The sequence below is a fragment of the Danio rerio genome, chromosome 14 (assembly GCF_052040795.2).
Source record: "Danio rerio strain M-AB ecotype USA chromosome 14, GRCz13ab, whole genome shotgun sequence".
Classification (NCBI taxonomy): Eukaryota; Metazoa; Chordata; class Actinopteri; order Cypriniformes; family Danionidae; genus Danio; species Danio rerio.
In genome coordinates this window covers 36,717,232-36,739,055 of record NC_141034.1, presented here as the reverse complement: position 1 = coordinate 36,739,055, position 21,824 = coordinate 36,717,232, and the positions used below count along the sequence as shown (strand labels likewise).

The following is a 21,824-nucleotide window of genomic DNA, read 5'->3' as shown; positions in this document are numbered from 1 at the left end:
GAATTAAACTATAATGTGACTATTGCAAATGGGAACATTGTGATATTGATACTGAAACTATTTTGAGCAAACCAAGTAAGTGGACCAAAACCACTTCGTTCAGCCGAATGCTTTGTGTGATATCAAGTGCATTTGCCATCTTTCTATAATTTTTTTTTTTTTTGCCAGTTTTAGGTAAACCCCAATCAGCAGAAGCACTGTTTAGCTGATTACACTGTTGAAGTGTTGCCAAGTGTATGCCATGCATTTAATATACCGCTCTTGTTGACTTAAGCAATTCCAGTTTAGTAAGTTTATAAAGAAAGCAGGTGTAAATTTGGTTTGTGGGTAAATTGCCTGCATGCATTTAAGGTTATTACGGACTAGATCCTATTTAAACACTTTTATTTTTTGCAATAGGCAACACATTTAGAGAGTCATGGAATACCTTTTTTCCCCCTGTTATTTATAGCATAGCAATGCAGAGACACACCTCTAACATGTAAAAAATGTCATGTTAAAACATATTTGCAATACAAGTTTGAAAAAGCCTTTAATTCAGATTTAAAGTCTTAAATTTCGTGGTAAAATGACCACAAAATAAAAAGCATATCTTCAGTCTGATAGACCCAAGGAATATTTGCATTTATTGGACAGAGCAACAATGTTTTTTTTTTCACAGTAGGTATCAGAGAGAACTGAGAGAATTGCTCCTTTCAAGAGCTCTGTTTAAGTCTTTTTTTTTTGGCCCATTTCCACCGAGAGGTACAGTCGGGTATGGTACGGGTCACCTTTAGTAGGCTTGCGTTTCCACTGCCAAAAGCATATCCTTTTGGTGGACGTGGTATATGACAAAAAGTTTCAGGCAACGTCATTTTACTTGAGGAAATGGCACAGTAAAGCCGTACAGGTTGTTCTCATATCATATGAGAAGCACTTCTCACAAAACAGATGCTTTATACACATAAATAATGTATAAATGTTCATTACTAACCTTTCTATGAACATGATTTGATTATAACTGCAGTTCAATGATCATGTGAAATATCCTACTGTAATGCCTGCAATTATATAAAATAAATAAATGCAACATATATAAACACATACAGACCTTTAAAGTCTCTGATTTGTTAACAACTACAGAAAAACTACACACAGCATATATTTAGTCCTTCAAAATTAACCCAAAATATAGCCCACAGTCAGTGCAAACGAGTTCATAATAGTCTAAAGGCTGATGATGAACATGGCAGTTTGTTCATGGTTTAGGTTTGTCAAAATCATTCGCTGCTTTGTTTTTTCCGGCTTCTCAGTTGTTTTTGCGCTTCTCTCTTGCGTTTGTCCATTTTTGAAATGAATGGATATCAGAAGCACTTTAATAATCGCGCACACGTTATTATCATCAGCTCAAAAGGTTTTTTATTTCAGATATAGATACGCACACATTCGATCGCAAGCTCTCTGCAGAAAGTGAAACCGCTCGCACTTTTAGACTTCCTCATAAAACAAAAACAGGACAGGGCAAATTTTGTTTTTCTTGGCTTTGTGGCTGTTCATCAAGACAACGACAAGGTTTGTTTGAGCTCGGGTCAACTATGGCTCGTTATTATATGCATATAGTATTAGGATGTACAGGTACAGTACAATTCATTTTTAGGTACCTTTTGACATTGGAAACGGCCATAAAAGCGTACCAAACCGAACGGTACCTTACCGCTCAGTGGAAATGGGCCATTTGTAAGTGCCAGTGATACTGTAGCCACATTCACTTTTACGTTGATTGAGCAGATTATTAATAACCGTTCAAAGAACATTTTATCTAGCTCATGCTGGAGACCCAAAAACATGATGGTTTTAAATTTCTACCTTGAAAAAATCTCACATATGATACTGCAAAAAAAGATTTTCTTCCTTATATTTTTTGTCTTGTTTCTAGTCCAAAAAATATATAAATTCTTAAATCAAGCAGAATTTTCTAGACAAGCAAAACATATTTTCTTAAATATGGCAAAATGAAGTGAGTTTTTCCTTAAAACAAGCAAAATAATCTGCTAATGGGGCACGCAAAATAATCTTGTGTCAAAAGGAAAAACAAGATTTTTTTTGCTTACCCTATTGGCAGATTATTTTGCTTGTTTTAAGAAAAAACTTACTTAAGATTGGCATATTATTTCTGAAAACAAGCCAATATGATTAGCTTGCCTAGAAAGTGCTTCTTGATATAAGAATTTTTAGATATTTGGACTAGAAAGAAGGCAAAAAATCTAAGTGAGAAGCATTTTTTGCAGATAAGCATGAGTGAAGACTGCTAGTCGATTTGTGAAATAGAATTACAAATATATGAAAAATACTGTTTGTATGCTAGACTAGTCTTATTCCTGTGAATATACAAATAACGTAAGAAACAGAACGCACAATGTTTCTGTTAAGTTTTATTTCCATTTTATCAATGGCTAGTCTAGCAGAGGCTTGTTTTTATGTCAGACAAATTGATTAGCAGTCTTCAGTTGTGCTCATCAGTGAGATTTTTAATGGTGGAAATTCCATTATTTAAAAAAGTTAAAGTTAACTTGTGAAACTCGGTAGACACCATGTAATTGGTGAATTGACATTAATACATTAAAATGTGAAATAAATGAAAATAAATCGATAAAAAAACTGTGAATGAGTGCATTCTCAAAATATCATGTTTTGTGTGCTGCATAAGTGATCCAGGTTTTTAAATCATGTAGAATTTACATTTTTGATTTGTGTTAGCAGGAAAAGCCCTCTTTCTTTCCCTTCACTTTGTGTTCCTGACGGCGCCGCCGCTAAACAGCTGTCAACAGACACCTGGCGACTGAGAGCTGTTTAACGCATCATCAGACAATACTGAAAGATCTGTGAACATGCATGCACAGCACACACACACACGATGCTCATTTCTCACCATGTTGTGTCGTGTTTAAGCATAATTCGAAGGCCAGGATTTAAAGATGCCAGAGTGTATTTGTTTTTATCTGCGAGCTGGAACTTGTAGCTGTTAAGTAAGATTGTGTGTGGCATGAGGAGGGGGAAGTTGCACGATTGGCTGGTTTGCAGAGCACTTTGGATGACGTCTAATGTGAAATGTATGTGTGTGGACGTTTCAAATGGGTTGTTTGGGATTATTTGGTCTCAGACTGGGTGATGGCTGAGAGCACTTTGTGGTGTTTGTGTGTGTGTGTGTGTGTGTGTGTGTGTGTGTGTGTGTGTGTGTGTGATCAGGAGGATGGGGATTATTAGCTGTGAGCTGAAATGCTGCTGGTTTGAGATGGGCTTTCACCTTCTGAAGTCCTGCCGGCTTTACACTCTCTCCCCACAGGAAGTTTGGCACCAATGCACAACACACGCCATCTTTTTTTCTGCAGTGAAGATGCCATTCCTCACTGTGGCGTTTATGTGTGTGTTTGTTTTTTTTGCACTAGCCTCTTTCAGCCAGGCCCTGCTGAGTTCCTCTGTGTGTGTGTGTGTGTGTGTGTGTGTGTGTGTGTGTGTGTGTGTGTGTGTGTGTGTGTGTGTGTGTGTGTGTGTGTGTGTGTGTGTGTGTGTGTGTGTGTGTGTGTGTGTGTGTGTGTGTGTGTGTTTGTGTTTGTGTTTGTGTGTGTGTGTGTGTGTGTGTGTGTGTGTGTGTGTGTGTGTTGTTTGTGTGTGTGTGTTTGTAAGGGAGATGCAGTGTGTTTTGTATTGGCCAAAACCAAATGTTCACACGTGATCTTGACTTCACAACCCATCCCATCCTTGTCTGTTTGGCAAACAGCATAACTAAACAGAGAGTGCGTATAAAAACTCCCAGTGGTTTGTAACCTCCACTGTGTGACAGTTAGACAGGTGTTTGTGGCATTTTGATCATGCATGATATTACTGGTTAAGATGTGACACATGGTTTTCCTGTTCATTTGCTGCTTTTGGTGGGGTTTCCTTAGTGTCCGTTTTGGTTAACACTTCTGATCAGGAAGATAAAAATAAATGTTCAACTATATCCAGCTGTTCTGTCACACAAACAGCAAAAAAATAAAGGGTTTACTCACACTAGGCTACCTGCACCGCGTGTTTGATCTCGATTTTTGGGCAACCCTGATCCTGATTGGGTTTTGCAGTTTGAGTGCAAAGCGTGTCTGAGTGCGAAACTGAAAACACAATGTCTGTTTTAAGGGACTATTTCATATGGATTTATTACTCATTCTCAATTTTCAATGAATGTGAACTCTTATAGTTTATTAAAGATGCAAACTGCTCACTGCACATCAGCTGCCACCTGCAGCAAACCCAAGATTAAAATAGTTTTGGATTTTACATTAGTTGACATTTTTATTTCATTTTGACTTTTTGTTTTCAAATTCAGTTAGTTTTAATTAGTTTTAGAGGTAGATTTACTAGTTTTTATATTTTGAAATTGCTTAGTTTTAGTTTCGTTTTTATTAGTTTCAGTGTTATTTATTTTATATAAATTGGGACATTTGCTAGGTGCAAGAAACAAAATCATCAGAATATTTTATAATAACTCAACCAAAAGTATATTTTTATAACCTGTATTCAGAGGACACATGACCACTTTCATCTACCCATCCTCCAATTCAAATACAACAGCCCACAAGATAGCAAGCCTAAGTACCGTTCAATATGTGTGCAAGGCTGCTTCTGGGGTTAAATACACAGTAGTGATGGAAAGTTTAGATCTTTTCTGTGAACCAGGTCTTTCGTGACAATCCTCCCATATTTGGACTCAACATATCAAATATTTTTTTGTCAGAAATAATTATTTCAGTCAGTTAAAACATCAGCATGATCTGAAAAGTTTCTTACAATTACGTTTTGCAACCCAATTAAAGCGCGATTCACTTATTGCGCATTATTATGAGTTCATCCGTTCCTAAATCCGATCTATGTATACTGTTCTAATAACCAAATAACGGAAATTGGTTTATTTCGAGTCAGAGGGGGGTATCAGGCTTGTTAAAAAGTAAGTCTTTGTGGTTAAGTGCTACTGGAGTTGTGAACCGGTTTGAATGATTTAGTTTGATTTAGTGAATTTGTTCAACTGGTTCACTTAAAAGATACGGAATGATTTTTTCGCGTTTACTAATACAGAAATAAAACCTATTATTGGACACAAATGTTTAAGTATCTGCTCGGGTCGTATTTAATGTTGTCACTGTGCTGCTGTCATGTCCAGTCGTTGTTTTTATCACGAGAGCAATGTGGATGACTGGAAGAGGACCGTCTTGATCTGGCCAATGACAGACTCCGATGTGCCGTACGGCTCAAACACCTGGTGTAAAACTGGCATGGCGAAGTAGATAGATTTACTTCTAAGAAGTTTATGTATTAAATACATTTTAAAAGGCGAAAACGAAGGACGTTTTTGCTATAATTTTTGTTAATTTTGTATGTACACAATACAGTTTCAGTCAGTTTTTTAAAAAAAACTCGCTTTTATTTTTATTTCATTTAACGAAAATTATTTTTCAATTCTAGTTTTTGTGCAGCACCATGACTTTTTTATGAGCATCAAATGTGGTGGATCTGTTTAGCAAAAGATTTGGCTGTGTGTCATGGCATCTCAAATGACTTAAAATAATACAAAAACAATATACTGTAACTAAAGTAATCTCCATTGTATGGAGATTGTGCCTTGTGTGAGTACACCCAAAATTAGGCCATTTGTATGTTTCAGTTTTTCTGGATTCATTACGCATGGATTCAGGTAAACGGGTAATGTTTGTTTTATACTATAAAGAAGATAATTTTAGAATATTTTCTCAGAATTTCTAATGAAGATATTACCATTTAGAGAATTTATTTTTGTAGTGTGGTGTGGTCAGAATAACAAATATTTTATTTGTCATGTGAATGAAAATCAATTGATTTTCTGTTTATTCCCCCTCCCCCAAATTTCTGTTTATTAACATTATTTATTTTTTGCTTAAGTACAGTGGGTTAATTAGGTTAACTAGGCAAGTTAGGGTAATTAGGGAAGTCATTGTATGAAAATATAAAAATATAAATACAAATACAAAAAAATATATATATTTGCTTAAAGGGCTAAACTGTTCTCATTCTAGCCGAAATAATAAATAAGATTTTTATAAATAAATAAGACTTTTTCCAGAAGAAATACTGTGAAAATTCCATACACTGTTAAACATAATTTGGGAATTGTGTACTGAAATTCACTGGAGTGCAATAAGAATGACTTAAACTGTATGTTGTACTAATTTGAAATGAATGTAAACAATATTTCATTAATTTTTGAAAGAAATTTTCAGCTGAATATATTAAATTAAATTTCAGCTAAAATATTTTTTTTTCTCATGCACAGAAACTAAGAAACTCTTAAATGTTGATGATTAATGTATCTGGAAGGAATAAAACAATTATTTAAATAAATAAATAAAGTCTCACCAAGCCCAAACTTTTGACTGTCTGTGTACTGTACATGTTGTCAAGAGCAGTGTGACACTGTTGCCTAACAACCTTTCTGTGCAAAGTTATTACAATGTAAAGTTTTTTTCATTTTTTTTTTTTCATGATACTTAGCAGGAAGGAACATGATGCAACTATCCACAAAATACTGTTGATATAGAGGCAAATACACCCACAGGAATGGGTAACAGATAGCTAAAAGTTACTGACATGTTGAACAGTACAACTAAAATAAGTGCCAACATATGCCAGCATCACATTTCAGCTCTCTGAAAGTGCAATAGGTTTCCACTGTATAACAAAAATACCTAACTTTCTACACATCTATTTGAATTTCATTGTGTAATCAAGCTGTTTTAACAATATATATTTGTGTGTCTGCCTGCAGGTGATTGTTGATACCCCAACCAGCCCTGTTACCAGTGGTTTACCTCTGTTTTTTGTCATCACGGTGACGGCCATCAAACAGGTTAGTTGCATGACGTCTGTGTTTTCCATTCTTCTTGACTTGTTTCTCTCTTTTTCCCCTCTAGCCTCTAGTTTCTCTTGCAGAAAGCAGTTGTTTTATAGCCATGTGTCACTGCTTAAATAATGCCGACCCCAGCTGAGAGTCCGGCTGACCCTAGAGTCCATCTCTCACACACAAAACAAATGATCCTGGGGCTTGTCACAACACGGAGGTCCTCTCGCAGCTTTAGATGTATTGTTTCAGGCTCAAATTTTTCCAGTGGCCCGCCGCGTGCTTTTTCAAAACGCACAATAGAAGGTGGACTTCCTTCCAGATAACTGAGGCCTCACACTGAGAGGGGCTCAGGCTTTAATTGGGCTTTGAAATAAGAGCCCAGGGGGCCCGTGTGACCCCAGCCAATTCTGACTTCAAATGACTTCTCTTCCCTGAACTCGGCCTAGGTTTACACTCGTACAGTTTGGTTTCGAAAAGCACAGCATTCGATAAGGATACTCCTGGTGTCCACATTACTTTGTACTTTAATATCCTTAAGAAAGGAGACTTTTGGAAATGCTTCAGACCCCATTTTAGTTTGAAAACTCAGGGTTCTCTTGTTTAATGCAGACTTTTGAAAACAAAGGCTGATGGACTGTTGCCTAGTAGTCTCTGATTGATCAAGCCCTGAAATATAACCATTAACATTGGGGACACAATTAGAGATGCACCAAATGTTGAGCTGCCTTCATTATTCTACATGTAAACTGAATAAAATATTTCCAGAAGTGTCGCCATTGGGTAACAAATGCCGAATGTTTTTAGATTCCAACCTGTCTGATTCCTATATTGTGTGTCCAAAATTACAGAGTTTCTGGAACAAAATATTTCAAGTTTTTTTCAGATAGGCATCATGAAATACATAATGACATAACTCATAATTCAGTAGACTTTTTCATCTGATTAAACCTATATTAATTATATTTGGAGTTTCCAAAGAATGTTTAACATTTACACAGGTACAACAACAATTTTGTTTCATATGGGTTGATCTTTGCCAAAAACATATCCTTTTGTTTTGGAAGAAGTAAGAAGCGACAAGGTGGTGACAGGCGACAATGGGTGAAACTATTGTGGTGTGCCTGACAGGGGAAAAATTTGTGTTTATTATGTTTTTAATGATTAAGGGCTCTATTTTGACGGTCCATGCGCAGAGCGCAAAAGGCAGGGCGCAAACACTTTCAGGGCGTGTCAGGACGCATTTTTGCTAATTTAAGGACGGGCAGTCTGCCTTGCGCCACGGCGCATGGTCTAAAAGGGTTGAGTTTATTTTCTTAAAGAGTTATGGGTGTGTTTTGAGAATAAACCAATTAGAGTCTCATCTCCCATTCCCTTCAAGAGTCAGCTGCGTCGCGCCAAGAGCGCATTCGCTATTTACAGGACGCAAAGTAAGTCTAAGTGGAAAAACTGAGCATTTCACAAGCAAACAGTTAACAGTTTTTTAACAGAAAACTGTTAAACAGAGCGTCTACTGCGTGAGAATGAGAGATAATGGATCACTTTCACTTTCGCTCTTTGATAGGGAAACCTTTACGCACAGACATCAATTAGTCTATAAATAAATAATTTTGTTTGTTACTGTAAGCGCAAAGATTAGTTTCAAAACTATTTCTAAATTCAGTTCTAATTTCCAGCAAACGAATAAATGAACAATAATAACAAAATGAGCTCAAAAGCCTGAGTTATATCCTAAAACACATGCTGTGCCCCATATGGTCTAAAACCTGACAGGTGGGCAAATCGAAGCTTGTTTTTAATAAAACAAATGTAAATATGGATATAATAAATAATACTGCTAATAATAATAACATTATACAAAAGCAAATTGTTATGAATGAACTGAAAAAGCCTCCCGAGATGAAGAAGACATAAAAGCAGTGATTTTTCATATTTATGTAGGCTAGAAAATAATATGTTTTGTAATATTTTAATCCTTTATATTCTATATCTATTCATATTATATTCGATATATATATCCTTAATATTTAATTTTTTTCATATGCAAAGATATTTGCCTATTGCTCTCTTGTGCGAATTGAGCAGTGCGTAAGCGAGGCACAACTCTGCGCCGGAGTTTAGACCAGGTTTGTTTTGGTCTAATGAAAAATCTAATTTAGTTTCTCAAAATGGCAACGTGCCAGCGGTCCGCCTCAGAACGCCTTCCTTTTTAGACCAGAACGCCTATGGGTGCACAAATGAGCGCTAATGCATTTGGTATTCAAACAACGTAGCGCAACGCCTCAAAACCACTCTTGCGCCAAGCTGAAACTACCAAAAGACTATTGCGCCACACTGCGCCAGGTGTATGATAGGGCCCTAAGTGTTTGAATACAATGAAGTACTGGAATTAAGTGTTTAAGTGTTTTTGTGAAGATTTTTATTGTGGTTTAAATGATATTTAAGTGTTAAGTGTTAATTTGTGTAAATGAAAATACATTTACTAGATACTTTCCTAAAGAGTGGTAGGTCCCAATAAAGGTGGGAGTTTGGGCCTAACTCTGCATAGTCTAAATGGTCAGTGATCCAGTCTGTGCCAGTTGCACCAACACTCCAATTTGACAAGTGATGGTGTTTTATGTGCATAATGGCTTTCAAATGAAGTGCAAAGCCTTGTTTGCATGTTTTACATTTGGCTGCTAAACTGCTTTTCATAAAATTATATAAAAGGTTGTATTCATTCTGAATGAGAGGCATTTGTTTGGCTTTAATATATTCCACCTACATTTATACACCTACTTTTATATACATACTAAAATTGATGTTGTTTAGGATAAATACCATTGTGATTTGTGTTTGATACACACACCCACACACACAATTTATAAATATATTTATTGCTGAATTTAATCAAACTAGTTTTTTTTTCTCATGATAGTTAAAACAAAAAAAGCATTTTTACCCCGGTTTCCATCACTACAGTTCACCCAAAACCAAAAAATGTCATTATTTACTCACCCTTGCTCTTGTTCCAAACCTATACGAGTTTCTTTATTCTGTTAAACACGAAAGAAGATAATTCTGAACAATGCTGGTGACAAGACATCGTGGTAATTTCCATAGGATGTCTTCCAATGGCTGTAGTCAAATATCTTGTTACAGACATTCTTCTAAATATTTACTTTTTTGTTCAAGTAAAATCTTATACGAGGAACGATTGGACAGTGAGAGTGAATTTCTGTGGGGACAACTGACGTATCTTTCTGTATGCAATGGAAACTAGACTCAGTTCACCATGGGTGTATTTCTCAGAAAATAGTTTTATTTTTACATGTCCCGGTCCTCATTTGACCTTCTGCATTTTTCACCCACACAAGTTCTCTCATTCTCTGCATCTCTCCTAGGGTTATGAGGACTGGCTGCGGCATAAAGCAGACAACGAGGTGAACAAGTACCCGGTGACTGTGCTAGAGGACGGCCGGTCGGTGAAGAAGGAGAGCGAGAAGATCAAGGTACCTTTCAGTTTACTGCACCCTCGCCAACTCTCTCTTATAAGCGGCACTTTGGGAGCTGGGTGTGGCAAGCTGCCATACTTCACATGTGCTAATGAATTATGCCCACTAGGGGCGTTCACTGCCTGGAGCCATTCTTTTGCTGTATAAGGAATGGAACAAATGCGCAGTCCTCTGTCAAACTCTTACGGTCACAGATGTTTGGAGGTGCTTGGCAATACAGCTAGCTTAATGTTCGTTCTTTGTGTGTGTTTAGCTGATTACTTTGTTACCGTACACTACTGTTCAGGAGTCTCTTTTATATAATTAATTTGGTCATACTTTATTTTGATGGTCTGTTTGTTTATATAACATTGCATCAAAATGCCAACTAATTCTCATTAGTTTAACAATAGGCTGTTAGGTTGGGGTTAGTGTAAGTTGACATAGTTCTTAGTCAGTTAAATGTCTGCTTAGCAGCAGTATCAACAGATATTAAGCAGGCAGTCTACTGATACTCAAATGGACCATCAAAATAAAGTGTTACCAACTTTTCTAGTCATGAAAAACGTGTCACAAACATGTTAAGAAGCACAGTTGATTTCTGATAGAGGATATAATACTGATAAACTGGGCCATTTAAGGTGTGTTGAAATGGAAATCAGGTTTTAAATTGTAATATTTCACAGTAGGTTTTTACTACTACTAAGGTTTTTGATTAAATGAATGCAGTGTGGATAAGCAAAAGAGACTCCTTTAAAACGATTATTGACCCCAAAAGTAGCATTTTTATTTTTAAGATTGATTCAGATTGCTGTTACATTCTAAAATGCTAGATATTTATACTCTTAACCGCACTGGTATTAATTTAAATGGTATTTCAAATTATTTTTTGATCATTCATAGCCTCATAATTATCATATTAATCAAATCAATGATTTCTATTTAGTTCATTTTACTTGATTTATCAGTTTATTTATTTTTACATTCATATATTTAAATTTTGATTAAATAATTAACATAATAAAACAATAATTTAAAATAATTAAGTGTTTTAATTATTCACATTTATAATTGTATTTTTAATTCATGGACTTGCCATTGACTAATGTTACTAATGTCAAAATGATTGTTCGCATCAGGTGGGAGATGTGGTTGAAGTGGTGGAGGACGAGACCTTTCCCTGTGACCTGATTCTATTGCAGTCCAGTCGAGAAGACGGCACTTGTTTTGTTACCACAGCCAGCCTGGATGGAGAATCCAACCATAAAGTGAGTTTAAGCACCTCTCACTTAGCATTGGAACATTTCTTTTTTAATTTTTTTGGGCTGCTTATTTATTTGTTTTTAGTCTGCTTGGACACAAACAGCACCACTAAGTGCGTTTTTAGCATACATCCATGTTCTTAAAATGTTGACATTGAGAGTTCTTCAAGTCGACAGTGAGAGTATCTAAAGTTGCTATTTTAGTTGATGTTAGTTAACATGAACAATACATTTATAGCAGTGTTTATTCATCTTTGTTAACGGCTTAGTTGATAAAATAAAAAGTTGTTCATTGGTAGTTTGTCAGCTCGCAGTGCATTAATTAATTTGGATTTTTAATAATGCATTAGTGAATGTTGAACTATGATAAATAATGTTATAACATGTTAATAAATACATGGACTAATGAAACTATTGTAAAGTGTGACTGAACACTGACTCTTTCTTGATTCAAAAATATCTTTTGCAGACTAAATGTACAGTCATAGACACATCAAAAATGAAGAGAAAAATTATTTGAACAATATAGAATCATTTACTCTATAGTTGCATGATTTTGGATAAATTGAGATTTTTCTTTTTTAAAAGAGATCAGAATTTTCTTTTAGTTGTGAAGAATTAAACCAAATAATGTGTAAGTGTTACAGTCACTTACAGTAATTAGTTTGACTCAAGATGTTACTTGTTTCACCACTGATTGAATCAACATTTTAAACGCATCTATTGAATGAATGATTCAGTCATCATAGACAAATTTAAGGCACATATCGCTACACGCTGACAAATGTATGCAGTCACGATTCAATTTTCATTTGAAACAAAGTTACTTTCAGATGATTTACTCTAGTTTGTTACTGTGGAAATCATTTTTATATATAAATTATAAAGTAAGAACAGAAATAACTAGTGGTGTAACGGATCACAAATCTCACTGTTCGGATCACATTATGGTTTTTCAGTCATGGATTGGAACATTTTTCGGATTAGCCAAAAAAGGGGAGGAGTCAAGTGTAATTTGCTTTCCATTTATTACAAAAACATATAAAAGAAGAATACAAATGAAGCGAATAAATATTCAGTACTGTAAAAAGTTCACTGCTACCACTACTAACACTAAATGTGGAAATCTAACATTATAATTTGTACAACCCATATTTATTTTTAGTCTCATTTTCAATAAATAATTCAGTTATTCACTCATACAACTTCATATTTTGTTGCTAGATTATCATTTTTGAAGAATTATTCAGTGGCATATTTTTCATGGTTGGTTGAAAAACCACCTATTGGTTAAATAATGTAATTGCTGCCTACAACTTTCATTTTTGAGAGTCAAGTTAAATACATATGACATATGATTTTAATCTTTACCATAAACATCAGTGATTACATCTAAACTATGAACTGTTATCCCAGTATTTCTGTGATTTTTGACTGTTTGTAACTTCATAATTAATTCAAAAGTCTAAATATTTAATCTCTTTCTTGATTTTTGCATTTGTTCAAACACAGAATTGAATGCAGCAATTCGAAGGATAAAAAAAACATGCAAATCACCATCATTTATAATTTGTTGCATGGGTGTTGAGATCCCGATCTTTTAATGATTTATCGTGCAGCTTACACTGAATGCATTAATGCAGGCTAAACAAGTAGTGACAGAAAATACTTTTAATAACCCAAAAATTAATAACCAACACCTTCTAAGAAACCCATAACATCCACAACAACTCCCGTCATAACTATATTTTACAGAAAATCCTAAAAGTTTTCATACATGTGATTTGAAAGAGACGAGAGGCAATCTCTCTCCGATCATTACAAATGTAGGATTAATCTACAAGTAAAAAAGTTTATTAATCTGCGGGCCACGTGTGTTCCGAACTGTGGGTTGCAATCCGTACGCATCATGGATCAACTGTGATCTGTTACACCACTAGATATAGCAGTATTGTGTGCTTAAAAGGACTCAAGCTGCATTATAACAGCTTCTCTCTCTAGGCCAGCAGCTGTACTGATTTAATGTTTACAGTGATCATACTTGCCAAGGATTGAGATTATAGTCATCGAGCTAAAAGATCATTTGGTGTTTGAATGGAGCTTGCAGTCTTCTAATGATCAATAACGCAGCTTCATTCCATTGCTTTCCTTTAGCCTCTTTAAATAGATGTCCCAGATCTTGTCATCTTCATCATCATCCTACTGCCCCTCATGTTTCTCCCACTTCCATCCGTGTGTATTTATGTGTTCAGAATGACCTGGAATACTAATTGGCCTGTGTTTCCTGCAGACACACTACACGGTGCCAGACATTGAGAGGGACCTGCAGGTTCTCACTGCCGCCATCGAGTGTGAACAGCCCCAGCCTGACCTCTACAAGTACTGACTCCTCGAAAGCACAAACACACACCTATCTGAAACCTTTCACTACCACTTGAGTGCATCAAAACATGAGGCATTACAAGCCTACTTTAAACTAGTAATTCATTTAATAAAAACATTATTTCATTTAAAAAATCATAATTTACTCCCCTTTATGTTTGTTTTTTTTAAATAGCAAATAATATTTGTTATTTTTAAATAACACAAAATTAAAAAAATTTACAAGTTGTCCTGCTGATGCTAATTTATTCATGTTCATTATATGTTGTTTATCTTTATAAAAAAAAAAAACAAGAGACAAGTCATATATTCGAGGTGTTCTCGGAGTATGAAATAGTATTTTTTTAAATAAATTAACGTTTTCAGATGATATTCAAGATCTATTTACACATTCTATTAAAATGCATTTTCGATGATGAAATCACAAGGAGACTATGGAGATAATCTGCCTCTTGTCTGCAAAAATATCTATACAAGAAATTAAATTAATAGTTCATTCAAAATTTTAAATGACTTCATAATTTACTTGCTCTCAAGCCATCCTCAGTGTATATGACTTTATTCTGTCAGATGAACACAGAGTAGTTTAAAATTTTGATCTTGGATCTTTGCATATAATGGAAATGTGCAATGCTGTTGGGTAATGGCCATTTTTTTTAAGCTCCTAAAAGTGCAAAGAATGGTTATAAACCTAACCCATATGCCAACAAGGGAATTATGAAGGTCTTATAAAGCAGATAGATATGTAAAACTTATTAAAATAGTAATAAATTATAAACCAAAAACATTTTAGTGGCTGTTAAGTGGCCTTTCAAAACAACTTTTTTTCTGTTTTTTGACTGTACAGTATGTGTGACTTAATTATAAGATGTGTTTATAGCGAAAGAATAATGCTGGGTTCACACCAGACTCAAAGCATTTATAGCATCTATATTTCACAGTACGTTTTTACTATACTACTATGGTTATTGATCAAGTAAATGCAGTCTTGATGAGCAAAAGAGACTTCTTTAAAAAGATTATTGACCCCAAAAGTTGCTTTTTTATTTTTAAGATGGATTCTGTCAGATGTTACATTCAAAAATGTTAAATATTTATACCTTTTAACAACACAGATATTACTTCATATAATATTCAAAATTATTTTCTAATCATTCATAGCCTGTATAAATCAAATCAACCATTTCAATTTTGTTTATTTTACTCGAAGCGCCACGTCACTCAATCTAGATTACTCGCAGGATGTTTTCCACAAATTTTTCACTCTAGTTGAATTTTTTGAAGCTGCAAAGCATTGTTGTTTGCATTCACAGAAATGGGTCACACATTGCACACCATTCATGCAGCCTAATATAAATTTACATTGGCATTGAATGTAATCTACTGGTGCAAATACTGAAATTCACATTTTTAAATATTTCTAAATATTTTTAAACATTTTTAAATATTTCTCTTTAAAAACCATATCAATCCACTTATTACGTTAGCTCCCTGTTGACTCTTGGGTTAGTTTTACGATGGATTTATGTGCCTTTGAAAGTTTCAAAAAGTGGCCACTACTGAAACACCATTATACATCATCAAACTGCCAGGCTAACATTTAAAACTACTGTGATTGTGTTTATCTGACAAAAGAACATCATATAAAGTACACTGGGAATGCCTTGAGGGTGAGTAAATTAGGAAGTGTGCTACAGTATAACGTTTAATTAGTGTATAATTATTAAATAAGAAAATCCGGTTGTTCAGTTTTTTTCTGCTTCAAATAACAAGATTCGCCAGTTTGTTTTTGTAATCATACAATGATGTAACATACTCAATTATATTATTAAAGCAGCCAATAATAATACGGAAGTGAATGTTTTATATGTGTAAAGCATATAAAGTTGAATTATGACTCAAATTGTCACATAAACCATCAGAAACCATAAACACATCCCGTCGGCTCATTAGTTCTTCGGTCCGAGTTGGAAATGTTTCCTCAGTTCAGGCACTGTTGGAGTAACTGAAGCACTGAATGAGCTGGCAAAAGTTATATATGCTGGCATATGCCCTGATGTATTAGCCTGTGTTAAGCAGAAGCGACTCTCAGGCGTCTCCGAAAGTGAGTTTTGATTGAGTTACTTGTAAATATTTGCTAGCTGGAAGCATGATCTGTTTAAGATGGTTTCAGTCTTATTTGATTAATTAGTGTGTTCTCTCGGTTTTCTAAAAAAAGAATTGGTTCAACAGAATGATCTGTTCACAAACCGGACCATCCACTGTAAATAATGTTAATAAGAAAATAAATACACTAAATAATCATTTAAATAATAGTAATGTAACTAATGTCCAGTTTCATGCACAGACGGGTCATTTTGCATCAAAAGGCTTTGTGTTGTCAGTTACATTTATTTGTTTGGCATCCTCTCATATGCTTTTTTCAAATCTCAAAGTAATGGATACCATTGATTGCATTATAAGAGTTAGAGCTGCACGACATTGGAAAAAACTGACATTGCAATATTTTTATTCACTGCATTATATAATGTGATATAAAAGCAATTACAGCAGATTACTTAAATGGCTCGTAAAGAATTTTAGATTGGTTAGAATGATTCTATAGCATAGCATATCTGCATAAAATTAAATATAAAATAAAATAATATAAAAAATAAATAAATACATTTGAAAAATGATAAGAAAAGTTAAATGCAACATAAAAGATGCTAATGCACAAGGATTTATGATTGTATGGGGACTCAAACAGTATTCAAAAGCAGAAATTAAATAATCACTGTATAATAATAATAATAATAATAATAATAATAATAACACTATCGATTTGAGTAAATAATTATATAATATACAATTAATCTTTAAGCTACACTTAATTTTAATTTAATACAATAAATTTTAAGTTTAATTTATTGTGACCAAATGGCTTAAATTAGCTTCAAGTTCTTACAGTCAGCTCTTAAAAACACATGCAAATAATATACTTTCACTCTAAGGTGAAATTCTAAAATGAATCCACGGTGTTGTTAACTGTAATTTCTCATCTACTATAATCTCAGCTACATTCCAGATCCCTGTGATGTGACTATTGCGGACTCGCACATTACAATATCGATGATGAATCGATATATTGTGCAGCCCTAATAAGAATGACCTCAATTCATCAACAAACTGTTTGATATTCTACTGAAGATGAAAAAAGTTCACCCACATATTGTTAAATTTACAGAAAAATTATATTTTTGGAGGGCTGAGCTATTCTTTTAATTCTTCATTTTTAATCACCAGCATCATTTGAATGATTTTAAAAATATAATTTCTCCTTTTGTGGTCTTAGACATAACGAAAATGATACTGCACTGAAACAAAACCAAGTTATGTACTTAAATTTTTGGGTGCACCATCTTTTAAAAAATGCATCTTCCATAATATGTTGGATCCAGTTTGAGCGCAGTTTATCTCGTCTCCAGAGGTTGTTTGATTTTAGATCAGTGGTTAATGATGTGATTCCATGGAAAAGTCGAACATTATCCGTCCTCTCTGCTTGAGTAATACAAGAACAAACAGACCTTGAAACAAACACTATCTGCAAGTTTAGAGAGGCGGCAGTCCAACTGTACCAGCAGTTTAACTCCTCAGCGCCCCCTATAGCAAATCACGTCACATTAAAAGCTCTTTAGGCAGAAGTACATTTGCATTTTTGATTTCTAGAACACCAGATGTCGCCTGCTAAAATTCCGTCTCTAAAAAAAACTTCAAAGGGCTGTTGCCAGCACGCCAGACTGTTGGGTCATCACCAATGAGCATCTTCCTTGTAATTGGTTCATTTCGTACAAGGGTCATTTGCATGGTGGACTGTACTGGAATACAGATATGATCATCAAGCAACTTTAATATGGATGGGGATTATGTAAAGCACAGGAAATGAGGTCACCACTAGGCATTTCTTATAACGATAAATTATGATTTTATCACGATATATATACAATATCATAATTGTTACAATAAATAATAAGACATGAGCTCCTAAATACTGTAGGGTTACTTTAGCATGTATAATAGCAAAATTAACTCCTATCTTTATTATGTTTAAACTGACTTAAACAAATTGTGAACATACATTAAAGAACAATAGAGAATTCTTTACAATGAGGTCTCGTTAGAAATTAATTGATGTAAAAAAAAAAAAGTACTAAAATCAATGAGAAATTTCTACATTTTTTTACAGAAGTTATGCAAATGTTTAAGATAATAAAAAATTACATAATTTATTAGCTTCATTAAACAGTTATAGTAGTTTTTTTTTTGTAGTTAATTTTTAACTTCTTAAATCCTTTAAACACGAATAATAAATGCTTTAATAGTTGCCGCTTTTAATTTCATCGTCACTTTAATAAAACAAATATTTTTTTAATTTATTAGAGCTTTATTTTATAGTATTAACTAGGGCTGCCTAATATTGTTTGCTGCACGACCTGTTTCACAAGATTGCTGTTTTAATACACTTTGTTATGGTTTTCTGGCAGTCTAACAGTATTATGGTACAGAAATTAAATAACTTTTTTTTGTTGCTTAAATCATATAAAGTCCATATAAATATTGTGATTAAATACAATTCTGTAGCTCCTGGTCAACTATAATTCAGACTCAACATTGCATATGTTCGCGATGTGACTATTGCAGATGCACACATTGCAGTATCGATGCTGAAACGATATATCGTGCAGCCCCAGTATTAACAAAAACACTGACAAATACAGCATCTGAATCTAAATATTCTTAATAGACATACTAAATGTTTTAATAATAGAGATGCACCTATCGGCAGGCCAGAGACTGTAATAGGGAGATTCATCTGATTGATTTCAGCTAGTCCAATTTGTTAGCAGCTGCACGTGCAGCATGGCCATAGAGATGCACATGCCCCTACAGATGGTGTGGTTGAGTTGAACATTGAGTATGTTTACATGGGCAACAATACTTTAATGCAATTTTAATATGATTAAGACAATACTCTGGTTAAGAGTCTACCATGTAAACGGCGATTTTTGATTACCTTAATCCGAAGTCATAATTGAACTAACCAGAAATGGAATTAACACGTAGAGTATGCTTAAATTAGTGGCATTATTGAAGTAAACATCGCAATCAAACCAATATCGTCATGTAGGACTTTTCCATTTTGTGACAAGATCCACAAGATTCACAAGATGTGAAATGCGGAAGTTTTTTTTCTTTCCATCTGATGTGCGGTATCTATAATTAGTGTCTTATACCCCAGTTTGTTACGGGGAGATGAATGAAATGTTCATAAGTGAAAGTTAAACTGCCGAACTGCAGTTAAAGTCGAGAAAATGGAGATGAAACACCAAACCCAGATGAGACTCTGCAGGAAATGTGAATATTATTGTCTTATTCAGATTAAGGCAAATAACTATGTAAACTATGTATCTAAATGTAAACAGTCAGTAGTCTTTAAAGGAAGTGAAAGATCCAGAAGGGCATCTTTCTGGTTTTATTCAGAAGGGCTCTTTTTTTTGTCAGACAGCTCACCGGTTTGACTTTTACCGTCATTCGTTTTAAAAAGCACCCGCTTCATTTTATTTTTATATATTTTACTGGAACGCATTAATTCTACAGGGGCCTGTTAGTTAGCTGTGGAGCTAACTTTAATTAGATTCACGCATGAAAAAATAGTAAACGCATCATCATAATTTACGCAAGTGCACGCCTCAATGTCTCGCGACCCCTTTATAGGTGCTGGCGCCACCCTGGTGGGGCGTGCACCAGTTTGAAAACCCCTGCACTAGCAAAAAAATATCCTTAAAACTGACAGACTGAAACTAACATCTACATTTTTTATTTTAATTTCACAAGACATTTAAATGTTGTTAATGCAGTTTGGGGGAACTGTGATGTTTATTTTTTACTGTAATTATTATTTTTAACTATAAATATAGTTAGAAAAAAAATCGCAATTGGCAGAAATCTGTGTCTGTAGGTCAAACCTGAAATCCGAATTGGCCGAGATAAAGGCAATCGGTGCATCTCTATTAAATAATTACAGGATTTTGAAGTGGCCACAACAATACTATTATGCATCTTCATTATCACAAAAGATTGTATTAGTTTTCAGGTTGACCTCTTCGATTTCTCTCACTATGTTCTTTTGACGACTACATTAATTTGTCCTTTTTTCATGTGCATTAGTGGCTGAGAGAACATGTGTGAACATGCTTGACTGGAGCTTGTTTGCTTTTCTGCAGGTTCGTGGGACGAATGCACATTTACAAGCCGGAGCAGGAGGAAGCAGTAAGGTGAGAGCGTCTTTGGTTTGATCCCATGGGTCCAATATATCCCCCCCAGTAGCTCCTAGTCACTCCAGCTCTGTCTTTTCCCTTTGCATTAGCCTCTGATCATTATTCCATCGACCCGTAACGCCATCGCAGCATTAAAGTAAAGCCAGCCTGGCAGCTTCTCAAGCCCCGCTCGCTCTGCTTCCATTTGTCACCGGCCCATTTGAAATGTTTTTTATGAGTCTCTACACCGTGTCCTTCACAAGAGCGGGCCAAGCCAAACAGACCTACATACTTCTTGCAGAAATGCTGGTCATTAGGAGGCACTTTAACGCTGGGTTTGGATGCCAGGACGTGTCTTTATTAGCATAATTGTTTGTTTTTTATGGTTTCTTTTAGATCTTTGGGCCCGGAGAACCTTCTCCTTAAAGGTGCTACACTAAAGAACACCAAGGAGATTTATGGTAGGTTGTGGCCCCTGTTAATTTGGAGTTTTTCGATGATGAGGGATTGTTTTGAACTCTTTGACTGGTCTTTGCTTTTCTTTCTGAAGGTGTTGCAGTGTATACAGGCATGGAGACCAAGATGGCGCTCAACTACCAGGGCAAATCTCAGAAACGATCAGCTGTGGAAAAGTGAGTGATGAGAGTTTTGTTGTACCCCAGCGGGCCGTAAGGTTCAGTGTATTGATTTTCAGATGATTAGCAATGTTCATTTCAGTGATTCGGTATTGATTGGAAAACCCAGGATTAGTCTTTTAATCAGTGTGGGGGCTTTTTTGGTGGCGGATGTGAGAGTATCGTATCTGAATCTGCATGATTCTGACTGATTATAACAATTTAGTTAATCAAAATCTAGTAAAGCTAAGTTTAATTGTAATTAAGTAGCTATTAATTATTTCATAAATGAAAGAATAAAATAATTAGTTTAATTGTAATTTAGTTGTATGAATTATGTTTTGTGATTTATATAATGAACTGAATTATCTGTATGGCGATTTTATTTTTTGGTTTTGTTTTAGATTGGTTTGGTTTAGATTTACTTACCCTTATAAAAGAATATAAATATTTATTGTTGTTATTATCATTATTGCATTTAATATTATAATTGATATGTTTGTTTTTTCATGCTTTTTATTTATTATCTGTAATAATAATAATAATAATTATTATTATTCATTCATACATTCGTTTATTAATTTTCTTTTCTGCTTAGTCCCTTAATTAACCAGATGTCACCACAGCGAAATGAACTGCCAACTTATCCAGCATGTTTTACGCAGCAGATGCCCTTCTAGTTGCAACCCATCAATGGGAAACACCCATACACTCTCATTCACACACATACACTGGACACTTTAGCTTATTCAGTTCACCTATAGTGCATGTCGAGAGCACGGGGTCGAGAGCCATGGGAAAGATCCAGTGGGATCACCATTTTCAAGGCGGTTTGGAAAAATCAAGGTTTTAAAACCGCCAAATTTTCCTGTAATTTCGTTTATAAAGTATGTGTAAGATTTTTTCTTTACTTT

General features: G+C 34.6%; 1 protein-coding gene across 10 annotated transcripts in view; it reads left to right on the top strand.

The window, feature by feature from the left end:
- The window catches only part of atp11c (ATPase phospholipid transporting 11C (ATP11C blood group)), a 166,415-nt gene that overhangs the window by 108,684 nt on the left and 35,907 nt on the right, over positions 1-21,824 (top strand). For all 10 annotated transcript variants that reach the window (XR_015507623.1, XM_087281721.1, XM_087281719.1 and 7 more), the window contains 7 exons: positions 6,812-6,892; positions 10,267-10,374; positions 11,496-11,624; positions 13,909-13,997; positions 20,264-20,314; positions 20,693-20,757; positions 20,847-20,928. Coding sequence is in view for 9 of the 10 variants with exons in the window: in XM_087281721.1 (XP_087137847.1) it covers positions 6,812-6,892; positions 10,267-10,374; positions 11,496-11,624; positions 13,909-13,997; positions 20,264-20,314; positions 20,693-20,757; positions 20,847-20,928 (605 nt within the window). In the remaining variant the exon portion in view is untranslated. The remainder of the gene's footprint in view (positions 1-6,811; positions 6,893-10,266; positions 10,375-11,495; positions 11,625-13,908; positions 13,998-20,263; positions 20,315-20,692; positions 20,758-20,846; positions 20,929-21,824) is intronic.